We start from the raw sequence: 19227 nt of genomic DNA, 5'->3' as shown, positions 1-19227 counted from the left end.
ATGTTTAAATTCTTTTCTAAAATTTAATCTAGATCCTTCTAATATTGGTTTAATTCTTTGTGTTGAAATTATTTGTCTATTACTAAAGTCTATTGTAAATTCTTCTGGGATTGTTATTTGAGATTCTTCTTTATGTTCAATTTTTTCTAATATATCATTGTATAATTTTGGTACTATTATTCCTAATTCCGTTTGTTTCTTTACATGATGGTTTCCAGTCATAGCATAAACTATTTTAGTTTCTATACTAATTACTTTACTTCCCTTTTGCATTTTTATTCCATCTAATTTATAATATAATGTTAAAGATCTTTCTTTATTTTCATCTCTTAATGATATGCTAAAATCAGGTTGTATTATAAATTTTAATTTCTGATATATCAAGTTTCCCTTTACTACTGCTATTAATGAATCTTGTATATTTCCTAATATTCTATCGTCTAGTACATATATCTGTATAGGGGTATCGATATTTTTCTGAAAATATGCTTTTATTGTAAATTATATTGCTCCAAAATAAATATTTTTTAGTTTATTTGCTTCCTTTTGTTTTAATTTGGATAGTTCTCTTTTTATCAAACTATTTGTTATTAAATTTATTTTTACTTTTCCATTTATCGTATCTATATCTATTATATTTTCATGTTTCTGAGCTATATATCTAACTTTTTTATTTCTTTCAAAATATGATGTTTTGAATATTTTTTTTATTGTTAATTCTTCTGTTTCACTTTGGATTTTATTATATATATGGAAAAGCAAATAAAGAAGTTAGATATATGAATTAATTGTGTATAATTTAATTTACATGTATTAATTATTTTAACTATTTTTACATGTCATTGTTTTCATTATTTCTATTAATAGTTCGATAATGTATATTGATTATATTTATCTTGTCATAATTGTAATAACAATCATGATAAATATAACACAATGTTTAAGACTTATTACTTTGAATAGGTATATTTAATATACTAATTATATTCAGGAAAAAACATTATTAGTGTCTTGAGCTTTAGTACGAAAAATGTATAAAATCTTAGACTATTTTGGGGATTATCGTAGGTTTAATGAATTTGTCAACTAATTTAGAGCTGCTCATAGTACACATACGAACCAATACAAAGAGTAGTTTACAAAGTAATTATAGTTCAGAAAAGTAAATTACACAGCAGAGAACTATATATATCTTATTTAATTGTCATTTTTTATATTGAATGGCTAAATTTATAGTAAAAATAAAAATAAATTCACGTGAATACAATAAATATTGAAATTTAATGTATAAATTAATAAATTAAACATAGGGGATTACTGATATTACAATATATCATTCTATCAAGATAAACAATCATATAACTCATTTATCGTAAATATGCTGTAAATATTTTTAAAATTTAATGAATTAAATATAGAAAATGCTCGTGCCTTTTACGAGATAGAGCTCGTTAATCTTAGTGACTTAACCTGGGATATTATTATGGATTTAAAAAGAACCAGAAAAAATGAGTAGATTTATAATCTTCCCTCGATGACCTAGAGCCACAGATAATAGGCCTGGCCTAGCTACAGAGAAAATTCATACAGATAATAGGCCTGGCCGAGCTACAGAAAAATTCTCTCTATGGTTTTAAAAGCACAATCAACCGGAATATAATATTTTAGTCCTGATTTAACTTGCTCGATTGCATTTGCAGAGTGGAATTTATGTCCAAATGTAGTTAACTTTATAATGAATGTATAATCAACATAAATTTATGTTCCTGATATAGGAGGGATGTATTTATGTGTAGATAAACATGTTTCTCTTCTTAGTTGTTTCGTTTGTTCCAGAATAATGGAAGTGGTTGTTTTGTCCTTGTCCTTGATAAATCCCCCCTATACTACCTCTGAGCTACCCTTAGTTATCTACTTCTACTTCACAGTTTATTTTAAATTTACCATTATTTTATTTTCAGAAACTCTTGACAACATGTACAAATGCACTGCAATAGCCACTTGTTCATTTCCAAGGCATTCTTACTGAACATAACAGACAGATGATAGATACGTATACAGGGGGGGGGGGGTCTATTACTACAATTCCTCAACCTACATGCACATTCATGAAATGGTTCTGCTATGTTTACAACTCATCATTTAGCTAACATCAGAAAACAACAAAGTTATGCTTGTTTTTTTCTTCTTTTTTTTTTGCTAATTGGATCAGCATGCTTTCCAATTATAATTTGAGCTTCCCGATTAAGATATGAAGCTAGTAAAGATTAAAAAAGCTACAGGATAAAATCTCGGTAGGAAAAAAAATGTAGAGAACCAGAAAATAAAGCTACTCACAATGGAAGAAAGATGCTAAATGAAAGAGTTGGGAAAAAAATATTAACTATAGGGCCCGGCAGCCAGCACTAACAAAATTAATCCCGGTGAGAAGAATTGCAGATATGCATATTATAAAATAAATAAAAAATAAATTCTAATAGGACAATAAACTCTCTTACACCTATAAGTAAAAGGTGCTGAAACTTCTAACTGTTTCTGATTAGCTCTCTGGGCAAATCTTTAATGTTCTAGTTTAAAACTTCCAATCTAACACCTCAATTCTCCGGGACTTCTTATGACTGGCAAAACAAATGAGCTTTTGACTTCATTGTAAACAATAGGTTTTGATGGCATCAACGATCCTCTTTGCAACTAGTGCAGAATTTATGCCTTGTTGCATAATCAGTACCGAAGTTCTGATGGCGCCTGCATTATGAACCAAATAGGACTAATGAGTACAAAAGTTAACCGAAGCTAATGATAATAATATACAAGCCCAATAAAGTTCTGATATTTGTTGTAACACCAGCATCTCAAGCAGAGGCATTAGAAGTAATAGTTCTCAACCTATGCACAGTGGTCCACTGGTTTTTTCTCTCCTACCATTTTCTAGAGTGGCCATCCAAGTCACACATGGAGAGATATGTTGGGTGTAATAATTTTCAAACTTAGCATTATACATACTATTTTTCAAGCAGTATATATGCATTAGATGTTAACCATCGCATATATATTTCAAAGCAAAAAACAAAGTGATCTGCTAACCAATTTCAACTTTCACTAGAACCCAATTTTAGAGATCTTACCATGTAAGGCTCAGAAGGGGGCCTCAAGTGATTCATCCCAAACATCTGCACTTCCATTAGAGGCGTCTTCCGCATCTTCTTCCATTGAAAGCCTGATATATTCTCGGTGTGCAAACCGATCCCACTCTGTCAATGTTGGATTCTCCCGCTCCTGCAAAACATACACCACCATTTGATGCAATTTTGCATCATAAAAATTCTGAAAAGCAACTAGATATGCAAGTAGAAGAACAGAAACATCTCACACACCTGCCGAATCAAAAATGGATCACGAGTTTCAAAGGCCATAAACTTGTTGAGATTAAAGAGGATATTGAAAACACTGCCCGAGAGTTTTCCACCTTTCAAATCACGCAACGTAAAATAGCTCTCATTCTGAAAGAAATATTAAGTCAGAATCTCCCACAATGTGCAAGACAATGCATGTTGCTGGTAACACCACATGTGAACATCAAAAATTTAGGAAGCGTAAACACCATTTCTTTACTCAAGAATTAACTCCAATTAGAAGTACTATTCAGAAATTTACTGTTTCTGAAAACCGTTGATACTTAGAATAGCTCATCAGACATGAATGTTTAAATCCTACAGGAAGTGCAGTTGAAGTACAAGGTGCTTAAAAAAATACCAGCTCCCTAAACCCTGAACCCTCACAATTAAGTTTAATAATTGAAAGTACTATGGAAGAACGATCCCGGTCATGTAGAGACCTTCCATTACCATTAACTAAAGTACTCTTCCATAGAAAAGCTTAGAATTACAAGACTGAATGTAAATTTGACAAATCCTAATTAGTGTGAAACAATTTAGTAGGATTCCGTACGTTGTTTTTAATTATTATTCTTTTTGTTAAGTATAAGGATTGTCTATTGCAAAGCAGTACACAATAATAAAAAGAGTAGACTTCATCAGATATCTACCTAACAGCTATAGCTTAATTAAATGCACAAAACCAAGGAACACTAGACAGATTCACAGGTAGCATAATATTAATAGGAATGACAAATTTCATAAATGGTAAAGAAATAACCTCTGGTTTAACCATATCCACGATCTGACATAAAATGTCCTCAAAGAGAACAGGCTCTTGGGCCATGCATTCCATTCGATGCAACTGCTCTTCATAAAAAAATTGCAACTCGTTCCTCGTCAGAACACCATTTCCATCTAAGTCTATGCACTTAAACCTGACCAAAGGATTCAACGTCAGATGATAGTCAACTTATAATACACTGCACTCCATGCAAAGATAAAAAAAAATGCTCAACTGAATCAAGATAATTTATTATTAGAAGCGGAACAAGATTTTAGCAACATTTTAAAGATTTAACATCTGAATTTTTGAATGCATGTCAAACCAGAGAATTGCAAGCCATTGTTCTATGTCATCCCAACCACCTACTTTTTATCCTATTAAAAACAAGTTAAATGTTTAACACACCCCAACCCCCCCCCCCAACAATTTTTCTCTAGTAAAAAGACCCTAAAGTTTTATAAAAAGTTTAAGATAGTACATAATGATAAATTTCTTATAGGCTATAGCATCACCAAACATAATTCTCACTCTCTAGTCCATTTAACATTACGAGGCTAAAACAACAACTGTACATTGCGTACTGGATATAACAGTTAAAATTTACGCAAGACCTTGGGTCAAAGAACATCAATTAAAATACATACCAGTACTCAAGACTAGGATCAGATGATTTATCCTCCTCCGACAGTATAAAATAAACAAAATCCTCATACCCCATTTTACCTTCAACCTTGCTGGTAAACTTTCTTGGGACCTGCATAGAAATTTATAGGGTGACATATATAGACATAATAAACAATTGGGAATTGTACATAATTGCTGCTAAAATCTGGTTCATCTAGAACATGTGAAGTTAGAGACATTAAAAAGGGATATAGTACATTATGTGTTAACAGAATTAAAGCAGTGTTAAAATGAAACAAACCTGAGAAAAAATTCTGTCAACGATCCTGTATGTAAGTGCATGGTTACCATATCTTATAAGGTTCTCCTTGTCAATTAAGAAGTCATGATCGGTATCAAGCTCCCAGAACTTGCAATAGATCACGTAGAAGTGTTCATAAGAGAAGTACCTGTAGCAACAGAATTTACATTAATTGAGAAAAAAAGTGACCGACTACTCTTTCACATGCCCAGTCATTCCAACATGTTTGAAAACATTAATATCGGGGACCTTGGCACAAACAAAGGAACCATCATTTACATAAAATGTTTTTAAAAAAATAAATCTAAAATAGTTGTAAAGATATAGAATTCGAATAAATTTTAAGTATTTACACCTGCAAGCTGCACGAATTAAATTCGCTAATACGATGTCAAAGCCTTGAAAACTAAATCAAGCTGGCAAACAAACTAACGAACTTGTTGCACACAATAGGGATGGAGGTTTGTGTATATATATATATATAGCCAAATATTACCTAGAAAAACAATTTAATATGTTTGGAATTCTGTACAATATTAATAGTAAAAGTAATGTATATAAAATAACAAAAAGGTACTAGAAGTTGTGTATAGAGGGATAATAAAAATTTTAATAAAGTCAAATTGTAAAATCAAAATACATAACTGAAATAACTCAATAAGCACATATTTGTACTTCTAGAATTCAACTTATAAGTTACTTTTACTTATCACACTAATAGTCAAATAGCAAACTTGTAAGTAAAAATTACAGTTGCTATAAATGCCGTACATGATATAACATATACCTTTATTTCCTACAGATAGTTTGGGCAAGTAATCGACATCATATTGTTACATCAAAATGTGAATGGAGGTGCCGGAATTGCTCAGGTGATTAATGCAACAACTAAATTTTTGTCTAAACTTCATGAACTAGGTGAGGAATGCTGTCTGCAACTGTCAAGTATGTGAATGTTTTTCGTGGTTCAACACCTTCATAAGCTCTTTGTAACATGTCAGGAATGGAGTCTAAAAAGTAGTATAGTTGCATATTAAAGTATATAAGTGCAGTAAAGTATACTAACATCAATTTTTTTATCAGCAGTCTAGTGTTCTTTGTTTTCTACACATGCATATCATTAGTTATCAGAGGGTATTGACACTTTTAAATCAATAGTTTCATAAGACATATTCAAGTCAGCTCATGGAGCACTGATCTAAGTTCATTTACTATTAGCATTCAATTGAATTTGATGACAAAATGACTATAAGAAAGTGAAATTATAATTAAGATGATGACAGTGATATTAATAATATTATAACAATAATCAAGTACTTTGGAAAGAAAATACGTAGCTAAAAATTTAACTAGAAATATATAGATAATAATACTCTACCTCAAAACTTTATTAATATCCTCTTCTTCGTCTGCATGTTGCATTGCAGCAATCAGGTTCCCTCGTTTCAGCTCCCTCAGGGTAAGACGACCATTGCCGGATCGATTCATATAGTAAAATATTCTGTATATTACAGTTTCAGCTGGCATTAAAAAGAAGAGATTATTAAATTATACTTGATGTACCTCAAAATGTTACAAATACGAAAAAATCTGCAACCTAGCATCACGACCGCGGATCTCAAAGATGTTTTCAATAAAAAGTTCAGAACCAAATAAAAATTAAATCATGTGCATGAGATTCTTTATTTTTGAAAAAGATACAACTTTTCTCCATTAAAGGCCATTTTTTACATGAATATAATAATAAACACTAAAAAACCACAAGCAAGTACACATCTCTGTTACAGGACAATATGTAGTAAAAATTACAGATATCATCCATCTCTGATTATGTTCTAAGATCCACTTTGCCAAGAATTAATATTTCTTAGCAGTTCAGGAATTATAGCACAGATTTAGTACAGACCTACAGGGACATTTTTATCCTAAATTGCTATTAACAGTTGCAAAACAATGGTCGAGACAAAGGAATCAAAAATTAGGATGACCACAACGATAAGGAGGTTGTATCAAGAATATCACTAGGTTGGATCCAAAATTAACAAAGACAACTTGAAGGCTTACTTCTTTTTTTTTGCTAATTAACTTGAAGGCTTACTTGCTAATTACTACTCTAAAATAAGCTTTTCACTTTTATGGTTTTAGTTTAGCTGCCATCACTTTCTTGACTATTTATTTATCTTTTTCTCAACCCTTCAGCCTTTTGCTTTACATTCAAATGCACAGCTTTGTCTACTAACTTCGATAAAAAAACACCGTTGGATTCATAGAGTTGAGCAGACACAAAAAATTTGTTTAGACATTAAAATCACAATACAAAAAATTGATTAATGAACCAATTGAACAGAATTCCCATTACACTCTAACATGATTGTTGGGAGTTATGCTATACACAACCAACTTGTAAAAGAAATTAAGTGTAAGATTGTGGCATGTTTTCCCCTTCAACATAGTTCAAATGATACACTAACATATTTTGTCATGACTGACAGAATTTAACAGTATTATTTAACTTAAAGCTGTGCAGAGAATCCTATGACCAAGACGAACAAGGTAATAGTACACCCTACTTGATTAAATAAAAAGGGGTCGGGAATATCTACATAGTTGACCATATAATTTTAGTTTAAATGTAAATGATCAAATCCTGCTACAGGGATGGCAGTTTAATATTTAGCATTGACAGAAACAGATTTAATTTATAAAACATTCTTAACGTCACAAAGGCAACTGATATACTGGAATCATGTATTTGTCTTTATAAAGGAGAGCCACTATATATATAAGAAGTGATAGCACAAACCATATCTTTCCTGAAATTCAGGTGTGCTCTGCAAGAACTCCAAGCCAGGGTGAGTTGATAAAAGCTCTCGAAGCACAGGTTTGAAGTCATCCTGTGGTCAAGTTTGGTGGAAAAACTACAGGTGTAAGGGAACTTGGTAGTTTGTACCGAATATAGCTGCAAGAAGGAGGTTTACGACCTACTATCTTGGGAGCAGCTAGTTTAGATGATCGATACAACAAACAGAATCTCAGAACTGGTGAATACCTGAGTGATGTACTTCAGATCTGGCTGTTTTAAAACTGTAAATATTTGGCTTGGGATGTCCTTCGTCAAGATGTTGCTATTTACCCAATAATCAACAAATGCATCTCTACACGCATACGAATTCAGAAAATTGTATAAATACCAAAGGTTCAACTGCTCACACACCAAAACATACTGAATCAATTAAAGTAACAAACTGAATGCTAAAAGCTTAATTAATTCTTTATACAGCATAGATGTGCCACCTTACACTGCTACATACTATACATGTGTGCAGATATACAAATCCACGCAGCTGAAAATTGGTTAATTTCACTCATATGTCTTTATATCACATGCATATTTAAATCCTACAGGTCCATGCATCTGTAGCAAGCAAGTCCATAAGCTGTGTCTAGGTTTTGTACTTGACTCAGAATTCAAAATTAAAAAATTTATACAAGTCAATAATATCAGTTGCAAGTATCCGGATACATTTTTACCTGGCATGTACCTATACATGTGTCTTTATTATAATAATATTATTGAATTATCAGCAATAAAAATACATTCACAAATTTTATTCACAATCCGGCTTGTTCACACTTCATTCATACATATATTCAAATCAGAAAAAGCTCTACCCAAGTAAAGTTTAGTCTTTAAGCTGTAATATTTAAAAATGTGTTACACTTCTAGTTCTACTCTAGTTTAGGAGATTTTGTATCTCCTTATTCTGTCTTCCATACAAAGGTTATTATCAACCTAACTTAAGATACTGCTTATATCTTAAGTGAACCCTCCACACTGCCTTGCCAAACCCAAAAATGCTCCAAGTTTTTTGGCGAGAAGGAAATTACTTTTAAAAGTTCAAATCTTGACATCATATCAATCATTCACCAGTAACGCAGAATTTTGTGTTACCATATCAATGTCAAAAATTATAAAACATAAATTAATATTAAAATTTCAAGAGAAACATTAACAAATGCACAAATTCTACTAGCAGAAATTAGCAATAGATACAATAAAGCTGACACAAACCCATACCTAGTTACAATGCCTGTTGAATTAACATCAATCTTTTTGAAAAGCGCAGGGGAGAAAAATGATGGCAACTTGCATATTTCTTTGGTGACTGGTTTAAATTCTGAAATTCCACATAATATTAATTTATCAGTGAAGAAACTCTCTCGGTGATTCCCCACAGAGTTTTAAGTGAACCACAAAAGGATGAAAGAGCATTAAGACTAACACTAGCTATTAAATGCTCAAGAAGATCTCACCATTTATCTGCAATCCATCCATATGGCCATAAAAGAATTGGTTGATTCTAAATAAACATCGTTCTTTCAGTTCGGTTGGAGGTGGCCGACCATCTTGAAAATAGAACTAAATCAACAAATATTACATTAGTGGAAGAAGAATAGCAATCAAAAAGGTAAGAAAAAGCAGCTCAACATAACATAATAATAAGTAGAACGAAATCATTATAAACTGCAAAATATCATAACAGACCTGCGGTATCACCTCCTTTACTGGTTCACTCAGTACTTTTAGAGGGGAACCTAAGACAGAAGGACCAGCTCTCTGTTTAACAATACGCGGGGAACCAGATGAACTTCTGGGTGAAAGTGGAGGCGTGCTTCCAGCAGAAAACATGGAAGGTATAGAATTTGATGAAGCAGCATTTGGACTAGAACATGTTCCAGAAACATTTAAGGGAACGCCTGCCTTGGCATTGTTAAGCAAGGATTTTACCTGCACCGTGAAAATTACAGTTCTTCAATAAGTTGACTTTGAAGCAAACTATAGTAACTTAGGAAAGTATATTGAAGATTATAAAGGAATTTATTAAAGTGACAAAAAATGGAAGAAAAAAGGGAGCAGAGGGCTTTACTCTCAATTCAACCTCTTAACAATTGATGATATTTTTTCTTACAACAATAACTAAATAAATGAACTTTTATTGATAATCGGTGTATTAATTGCAAGAAATCTATTATTTTAATAATAACACATAAATGCCATCAAACATTTATAACTGGAAACAACTCCAAGACAAGTATCTAATTTTACTTGGCACGTAAGCTTTTATATCTACGAACGGCAAAATAAAACGTCATACCATCAAACATTAATAAATGGCACTAATCTGTGAATCTTACATAAAGTCATTTAGAGCAGTAATACCTACTATGAATATGTAAGAATATCCATCGTCCAAAAAAATAAGATTATGCTAATAAAATTAACAAGTGGGCAAGAGGATAACAGGCTATAAACTTTTGTCCCAGCAACTGCATAAGATCCTTGGCATAGCTCATCAGAGTAAAAAAATAACAACCAACAATTGAATATTAATTCGTTCAACTTGCCCAACTACATAGCATAACATACAAGATCTATCATTCATACGTCGAGAAACTTTACAAAGACAAATTCAATACAAACATCAAACTTGTCAGTAGCCAATTCTCAACGATGAATATATTCATGAAGGATAATAAACAGCAACATTAAGATAGTACACCTCACACCAACTACCAACATATATACGGTTAACCCAAAAAATCAATGTACAAAGCTTTCAGCTGGGGATTCGGCAAAAATAGTGTTACAAATTCAACATCTTTCCTCTTTTTCCAAGTAAAAAAGTGAAGGAAGTTGTTTAACCACCTTACATCTTTCTCTTTCCTTATAATGCATCAACGATAAATTAGATATATTGAACAAGATCCGATATGATTGTCTCTAACAAATAAATACAATCGCCCTCCCGAGAAACAAAAAACAACCATAAGGGATTCAATCTGTTATAGTAATTTGTTAATTAATCGGCACAATATAAAACCAAAAACGTGTCCTACTCTACCCGAAAAGATAGAAACAAAAATACAAATCTAAGGATATATAAATATATGAAGAGGAAAAATAAAAGGAGAAATAACCATGAGAAGAGTGTCTGGGAGCGAAAGCCATTGTTCGAAAAGCTTCTCGGCGAGAAAAGGATTGGATTTGATAGCAGAAGAAGAAACCTCCGATAATTGCAATAGCTCCGCATCTAAACAACCTACATCGCCGTTGAAATCCACATCCATCGTAGCCTATTTCAGATTATACGATTGATTGATTGATTTATTATATCATTGTTGTTGTGTGTATTTAAATAATTATTTTAATTTATGTAATGACTGATTGATTTTGCAAACCCTAGAAGCTCAATTTTGGATCCAATTCAATTCAAGCCCATTCACAAAAAGAGAACAACCAGTGTGTGTATGTGTGTATATGTCTTTCTTTAGAGAGAGAGCGCTAGTGATGGAGAAAGATGTGTTTCTCACGTGACTTCCACGTGATCCTTTTTACAGCTGTGTGCTTTCTAAATTTTTACCCCTTCTATTTCTTTAATTTCTTTCTAGCTCCATTTTGTTATATATATTTCTTTTTTGCTAAGTTTTTTTTGTTATATATTGATTTTTTTTCCAAAAGTAATTTCCTTTAGAAAATCTAAAATAATTGAGTAAATATGCTCAACTATAGAAATTCTCTCATGAAAGTCTTTACCTCAATGTTAACAAAATTATTCTTTTATTATACCCCTTCGCCCCGTTTTTCTTTTCCATCAATTTAAATCCATATTTTATTTCATCAATCTAAATCCATATTTTATTTAATAAAATCAAATAGATCAATAGTTATCATAATATAAAACTATAATAACAATTACCTTTTATTTATCTTCTGCGTTCTTTTTATTCATCATTTATTTACCATATTAATCAAATTGGACAACTAGTTTGGGATAGAGTAAAATGATAATAGTGGATAACAAAAATGGGACGGGGAGAGTATCTATTATTTTATAGTATATTATCTATCTATTATACATACATACATATATATATATATTATAATAAACTAAATATTAAAAGTTTGGTAGCCGGTTCCTTAGTACTTGCTGAAATTACTTATTTATCATTACTAAATTGTTGTTAATATATTTTTTTTGACAAAATGATGTAAATATATTTTTTAATTTAATATTAAAGTAACATGTTATGTTCCGTCACAATCAACAAATAAGCTCGCATACGAACAATAATTGGGTGACCAAATCACTATACTATCATGATTAATATATTTACGTGATACGTGATTATTTGCTGCTTTTTTTTCTTTTGTTACTAGCAGGGTATATGTTCATATGGTATTTAGACTTATTTATTTAATCTTAATTATTTAGGATAAAATAGAATATGAATACGTGTTAAAGCCGAAATTATTTTTAAAAAATTGGGACTACATACTTATCCAGACTGTTAGTATATCATCATCTATATTTATAGAATTATATTAAACACGAAATATTAAAATTTTTATTGATAATCAGGTCAAAGGAAAATAATTTAACATAATTAACATTTGTATACACATTGATAGATATCAATAAAACTCTATATTTTAGTGTCTAATATCATTTTTTTAAATGTCCCTTATTTTAAAGATATCACTAACATATACATGTGTGTATATAATTATTATCAAATTATATTATCTAAACATTTTATATCATAAATTTCATATCATAAAATTTTCAATTCAAAATAAGTCTTAAAAAAATTATACTCCATATAACATTAATACTAATATGTGCATTAATATGTGCATTACATCGGTTCTAATAAACTATGTGCTCAGAGAATATAGAGTTAGATATGAACTTTTATTTTTAAGTAACCAACTCTCATAATTCTTTTTTAAATATAGCTTATCGACATTAACAGTAACACATTAATATTTATCAAGCAAAACCACTAATAAAAAACATTTCAATTTTCGATAAATTATGTAGTAGTTTTGTCGTTAAATTCTAATTATTAGATTTTTTTAATCAATTTATGATTAGATAGAATAGTAATAGTTATAATATAAATTAGCCCAAGATTTGAATATTATCAACATTCTAAGTAATTCTAAATTATGATGTTCTGATTGGAACACATGACTATTTAACCAAGTATATATTTTTCTGAACTTGGTTTATGAACTTATTTATTTTAAAACTTAATTATTATTATTATTATTAGCTATTATTATACAATGAAAGATATATTCAGTTATATTTATTCAGACATACTTATTCTTTTAATAAATAAAATTAATGAAATATTAAAATAAAAATAATTAAATAACAATTATTTAAAATAACAGTGCATCGCCCAGGTTTTAGGCTAATATATATATAGGAGAATGATCAAATGGAAACCAACCCTAAAATAAAAACTAAAAACTCGTCATAGCCATCCATTTCTTCTTTATAACTTTAAATCTCAGCAACTCATTTAATTTAATTAAAAAAAATATAAAAGACATAGATTTTGGTTCACTAAAATTCATAACTGCTTTTTATTTTCTCTCTCCCTCATCCCTATCTTTCTCTCGTTCTCTCTCTCTTTTGTTCTTCCGTATCTTTCTCTATCTCTCTCTAGTTTTTTAGTTTTTAATCCATTAAACTTTCTTTATCTAGCTTCAGAAAAGAATTAGTTGAGTGTTGATTTAGTTATTTAGCTTCGAAAAAGAATTATCTTCGAAAATTTTGTTCAGAACACAGATTTAGTGATTGTTGATTTGTAAAGAGATACTCGGCTTCTCGATTTGTTTTTTGAAGATGATTACAGTTGATTTGGATAAAATTAGAGTTAATCAAGGTAAAATATCTTGTATTATATTTTTTGATATGTTGAAAAGCTCGTTTTAAAATTTTTGTATCTTTTTGTGATTTTAAGTTGTATAACGAATAGTTTTAGCTTAATTTTTTTAATTATTTATGCGATTAATGTTAGTTGTGATTTGTTTATCTAATTATATGCTCATCTATTGGTGATTATATGATTATATGCTCATCTTTTGGTGATTGTTTATGTGTTACATAATTCTGTATTAGTTAATTATGTTTTAGAGATTGTTTGTGTCTGATATACAAAGAAATAGAGACTATAATAGTAGAGTTTATGTTATAAGCAAGTAGAGACTGATATAATTATTTAGAGAGATAAAAATAATAACAGAATTCTAGAGAGAGAAAAAAAATTGTCAGTTTGTTGTAATCGTATTCATAATATTTTATTGATTATGAAATTGCATTATAATAATATTTTAGTGATTTTTTATAATTACATTAAAATAATTGCATTGACAATACAATTTGTCATTTATTGTGTTATATGTATTCAGTTATTGTTTTATATTTTTTTAGATTCGTTTTGCGGCGATTCTTCTAGGAGTGGCAGTGATGTTGGTATTGGTGTTGTTACTGATCTTTCTTCAACAGAAAGTGAAAGCAGTTCGAGAAATTATACTACATCTCCTGGTGGTAATAGGTATTATATACCTAATTGTGTTGTTGAGAATGGCGTGCCTTACACTAATCACGTTTTTGAGAGTGTAGATCAAGGTTATCAGTTTTATAAGACTTATGCTCATTTAGGTGGTTTTAGCGTTCGCAAAACAACTGAAAAGCTAAATGATGCCTTCTGTTGAAATATTATGTTTGTAGTTATGAAGGATTCAATAATCCCAAGGATGATCCAAAAGTTTTGAAGATGAGGCGTTCTGTTACTCGTAGGTGTGGATGTAAAGTAAAGATGGTTTTGAAGTATATGGTTCCGAATAAATATTTTGTGTACTGCTTTGTTGCGTATCACAATCATCCTTTGACATGTGAAAAGGTCGTCATTTTTGCGATCTAGTCGTGAAATGACTACTAATTTGAGGAATATATGTTATAATGGTGCAAAGGTGAATATTGGTGTTAGCAAGTCATTTAGTTTTGCCAAGAAAATGTATGGTGGATATGATGGTGCTTCGCTGCAAGATTTTCGGAACTTCAATAGGGATTTGAAATTGTTTATAGGTGATAAGGATGCGCATATGATGATTGATAAATTCAAACGTATCCAGCAGAAATCTAAAGCCTTATATTATGCTTATGATGTTGATTCCGATGGTTGCCTCACAAAACTATTTTTGGGTTGATTCTATTGGTCGTAGGAATTTTGAATTATATGGTGATGCAATATCATTTGATGCAACATTTGATACAAATAGGTACTCGACAGCTATTTACTCTAATTGTATACTGAGTTTTATTAAAAGGTCGAGAAATGGACCACATTTTCCTTGGTTTTTATGTTGTTTTTATGTTGTTTTTTCTATTTAGTTTTTAACTCTTTTCTGTTTTTTATCATTTATTTTTCCAGGTATAATTTGATTTTTGCACCATTCACTGGCGTTGACAAACATGATAGATGTGTAACTTTTGCATCATGTCTTCTTTCACATGAGAGTGTTGATGATTACAGTTGGGATTTTGGTCATCTTGTAAAGGTAATGGGACGGAATCATGTTTTGATTATTACTGATCAATGTCCTACTATGAAGGTATCTGTACGTGATGTATTTTCTAATGTCAACGGTCTTGTTCGTAGTAAGAATCGTTTATGCATGCGGCATATTATGGAAAAATTACCAGTTAAGGTATTATAGTGTCATTTATAAGTGATTAAGACAATAATGTTTAGTTATTAAAGTGACATTTATTAGTGATTAAAATAAATGTTTTAGTGAATTTTCATATTCCCTTGTGTTTTCCCTGTCTCACTGTTCTTCCTTGTTATTAATAAATGTCACATTTATCAATGATTAAAATAATTGTTCCATGTGTTTTATATTGTGTTTTATCGTGACAATAATGTTCTGTATCATTTTAGCTTTTAAAGTTCATTAGGTTCCATTAATTTTTTATTTTTTTATTTGTTTACAGCTTGATAATCGATTATGCAAAGAAATAGACTTTATGGAGAAAATGAAAACTTAAATCTGGTAATCTATTATAGAAATTGAAGAGTTTGAGAGCGGATGAGAGGCAGTTATAAAGGAATTTCATTTAAAAAATAATAAGTGGTTGCAAGATATGTATGCTCTAAAGGCTTCATGGATTCCTGCATTTTTTAGAAATGAGCCAATGTTTGGGTTGCTAAGAACTACTTCAAAATCTGAGAGTGAAAACTCATTTTTTGGGCAGTTTCACAAACAAGGAGATATGTTATGTGAGTTTTGGTTGCGTTTTGAGAGTGCAATGGACAAGCAAAGGAATGAGACAGTTACACTGGATCATGAGTCAAAGTCAAGTCTTCCTACAACATTGTCAAAGTGGTTTATAGAAGATGATGCAGCCACTTTATACACATGTACTATGTTTTATAAAATTCAGGAAGAAATACTTGCTTCTTGTTTGGAAATGCAAATTAAGCGTATGAGTGAAGAAGTTGATGGTGTTACTCATTTTGAAATCAGGGATGTGAGGGTAAAAGATAAACTTTTTAAGGTTAATCTCTTTTATTATTCGGTTACTTTTCACCTTTTATTAGTGATTAATTTTTATTTTTTAATGATTTGATGTGTTTATTCTAGTGATTGTTAGTTGTATAATTATTGATTATAATATGTTCACTATATTTTATGTAGGTTTCTGTTAGTATGAACCATGCCGTGTGTTCTTGCAAGAAATTTGTGATGTGTGGTATTGTTTGTAGATATGCATTTTGTGGTTTAATGCAAATTGGGGTTACCAAATTTCCAAGAATCCTTGTTCTTAATCGATGGATGCAAACTGATGATAGGGGAACTTCATTAAATTTAGATGTGGTAACTAGTGATTATTTTAAGATGGAACAAGTATTTTTAAAACTGACCATAATTTGGTTTGATTTTCGCCAAACAGTTGACAAGGCTGGGGTAGAAATGGATAGGCTTGAGCATGTACACAGCACTATAAAGAAGTTAAATACGGAGTTGGATGATTATGATGGATCTATTGTTAGTTTTACAAAAAAGGATCATATTGCTGCAATGGTCGAGCAGCAACCTGAAGGAGAAGTTAACATTCTTCCAACTAATGTTTGTAAGAACAAACGAAACTACTTTAAGAGATAGGGAAAAAACAATTAACAAATCGAAGAAAAGGATTCGGAAGTGTGCACTATGTGGTGCAACAACTCATGATGCAAGAAGATGTATAAAAAGGAGGAAAACCAGGGTTGAATAAAATTGATTATGACTATTATTTAGGCAATTTAAATTTTTGCTATATAGATTGTTGAACTTTTTACGGGACGAGTTTATATTTTTTTATTGTTATAAAAGTACTTGTATATGTTTATGACTTTCATTATGCTTTTGTATAATTTTAACATTAGAGGAATGCAAAAAGGCAAACTTTTTAAGATTAATCTATTTTACTAGTTTGTTACTTTTCACCTTTTATAAGTGATTGATTTTATTTTTTTAGTGATTAGGATTGTTTTGTTTAGTGATTGTTAGTTGTTTAATTAGTGATTATAGTGTGTTTCACTATATTTTGTGCATGTTTCTGTTAGAAACCATGATGTGTGTTCTTGCAAGAGATTTGTGAGTACTATTTAGACAATTTAAATTTTTACTTATATAGATTGCTTAACGTTTACGGGACAAGCTTATATTTTTTATTGTTAAAATATGTTTGGGTCTTTTATTATGATATTATATGCTTTTATTTCATTTTTAGCATTATATTTAGAGGAATGCAGGATGCTAAACAAAATTATGTCTAATAAAGATAAATTTTATACCATGATAGTATATTAGTATTTCATCAAAACATTATCCAGCAACTAAAACAAACATAACATATAAATTTTACACTGTAACAATATATTTGGCGAAACATTTATAATATTTGAAATTCCAATCATATCGTCATTCCCCAGTTTCCGAAACTAAAAGTACTAAACATCGATAGTGCTTCTACTTAAACGTTAATATCACACAGAGATACCAACAATTTAAATCTACATTTTCAAAAATAGAAAATAATAGAACTAGTCTTTTACAAATTTGTTCTTTGTAGCTTCATCAAATGTACTTGTCAAGTTTTTTGCAAAAGTAACATTTTTCGTTTTTGTAGTCTGCACTTCTCTATCTCCTTGATTATTGGTCATTCTTTGTTCCTGAGACTGTTGAGAGGATTCTATCACCAAGTTCATTAGCTTTTTTGAGGCAACTTTAATATAGAGTTCCTTTCCTTCATTTTTCCTGCCTTGTAGAATTGAGTTGTGATGATAGTATAATGCTGTTATATTTGATTCGAAGCCTGTTGAGTTGATTTTTCTGCCCATTCTGCAATTAAAAAATTTATAAGATTTCACTGATTAGTTGTTATATTTTTTGTGATTATTTGTGTGTTTTTAGTGAATATTTTGAAGTTTGTTTTTACATGATCTTCTTTCAACCCTGTTTGCCTATTCTTTGAGTCTCCTTTATAAGTCTCCATGTGCCTGATTAGGAATATGCCACAATCAATTAAAATATTTAATATCTGCCATGATATTTTCAAATAATTTGGCTTCAAGCTTTTTATCCTGTTTACCGCCATGACATGTCCTTTTGCTTTCATGTACTTGTCAAAGTGTGAATGCTGAAAAAAAATTAAAAAATTAAGTTACATGAATTTACTAAAGAAATTTATATTTTATTTAAAGTGTTGATATTTTTATGCCATAGTTTTTGGTTTTTGTCCATAGCAGATCTTTGGATCATCATTCCTTCTTATATTGTCAACTATTTCCCATGCTGGATTCTTGATGTTGTAGCAAATCAAATAGAAATATTCATAGGCAATAATTGGGAAAAAGATCTGCAATAAATTTATTATGTGATACGTAAATATGACAATAATATTATGGCAAATCAAATAGAAATGCTTATACTGTAAATTTAAATTTTACCATGTCCATACTATCAAGCCTTGCCCTCTTGAATTTTTCAAGCATCTTATCCATATTCTCAGCAAATATCGAATATATTGCAGTACCGTTCTTGTCAGTATCCAAGCTTGGATGTTGTTAAATATGTATGTTTTGAAATTAAAAATGGACATTGATAAATAAGTGCATAATCTTATGAATATTAGTGGATAGATTGATAACCACACAGTCAATAGTACAGAATATATGCAACGGAGATTCCTCTGCCTTGTACTTTTCATTATCATTGAGAATAATTGCGTGTGTGT

At 30.2% G+C, this 19227-nt stretch overlaps 2 protein-coding genes across 2 annotated transcripts; one reads left to right on the top strand and one right to left on the bottom strand.

Moving 5' to 3' along the window:
- Positions 1–2365: 2365 nt before the first annotated feature.
- LOC141702696 (serine/threonine protein phosphatase 2A regulatory subunit B''beta-like) lies at positions 2366–11409 on the bottom strand. The gene is made up of 13 exons (XM_074506323.1): positions 11066–11409; positions 9633–9875; positions 9401–9506; positions 9165–9264; positions 8136–8241; positions 7890–7980; positions 6465–6606; positions 5087–5234; positions 4806–4915; positions 4156–4312; positions 3375–3500; positions 3126–3276; positions 2366–2745 (listed from the first exon to the last, which is right to left on the bottom strand). The coding sequence occupies exons 1-12, from the start codon at positions 11213–11215 to the stop codon at positions 3136–3138; spliced, it is 1620 nt and encodes a 539-aa protein (XP_074362424.1). The 5' UTR covers positions 11216–11409; the 3' UTR covers positions 2366–2745; positions 3126–3135.
- Positions 11410–16089: 4680 nt separating this feature from the next.
- LOC141702697 (protein FAR1-RELATED SEQUENCE 5-like) lies at positions 16090–17111 on the top strand. The gene is made up of 2 exons (XM_074506324.1): positions 16090–16503; positions 16644–17111. Exons 1-2 carry the CDS (start codon positions 16090–16092, stop codon positions 17109–17111), a joined length of 882 nt encoding a protein of 293 aa, XP_074362425.1.
- Positions 17112–19227: the final 2116 nt, after the last annotated feature.

This window comes from Apium graveolens, unplaced genomic scaffold, assembly GCF_009905375.1.
Source record: "Apium graveolens cultivar Ventura unplaced genomic scaffold, ASM990537v1 ctg5527, whole genome shotgun sequence".
Taxonomy (NCBI): domain Eukaryota; kingdom Viridiplantae; phylum Streptophyta; class Magnoliopsida; order Apiales; family Apiaceae; genus Apium; species Apium graveolens.
This window is presented reverse-complemented; position numbering and strand designations above follow the sequence as displayed.

Excerpts from the sequence above, each read along its gene's own strand:
- LOC141702696 (XM_074506323.1), bottom strand. The coding sequence starts at position 11,215 with ATGGATGTGGATTTCAACGGCGATGTAGGTTGTTTAGATGCGGAGCTA. Across the intron at positions 8,242-9,164 it reads TCAACAGGCATTGTAACTAG|AGATGCATTTGTTGATTATT; the intron begins GTATGGGTTTGT and ends GTATGCGTGTAG. Across the intron at positions 4,916-5,086 it reads TTGACAGAATTTTTTCTCAG|GTCCCAAGAAAGTTTACCAG; the intron begins GTTTGTTTCATT and ends ATTTCTATGCAG.
- LOC141702697 (XM_074506324.1), top strand. The coding sequence starts at position 16,090 with ATGTATGCTCTAAAGGCTTCATGGATTCCTGCATTTTTTAGAAATGAG. Across the intron at positions 16,504-16,643 it reads TAAAAGATAAACTTTTTAAG|GTTTCTGTTAGTATGAACCA; the intron begins GTTAATCTCTTT and ends TATTTTATGTAG.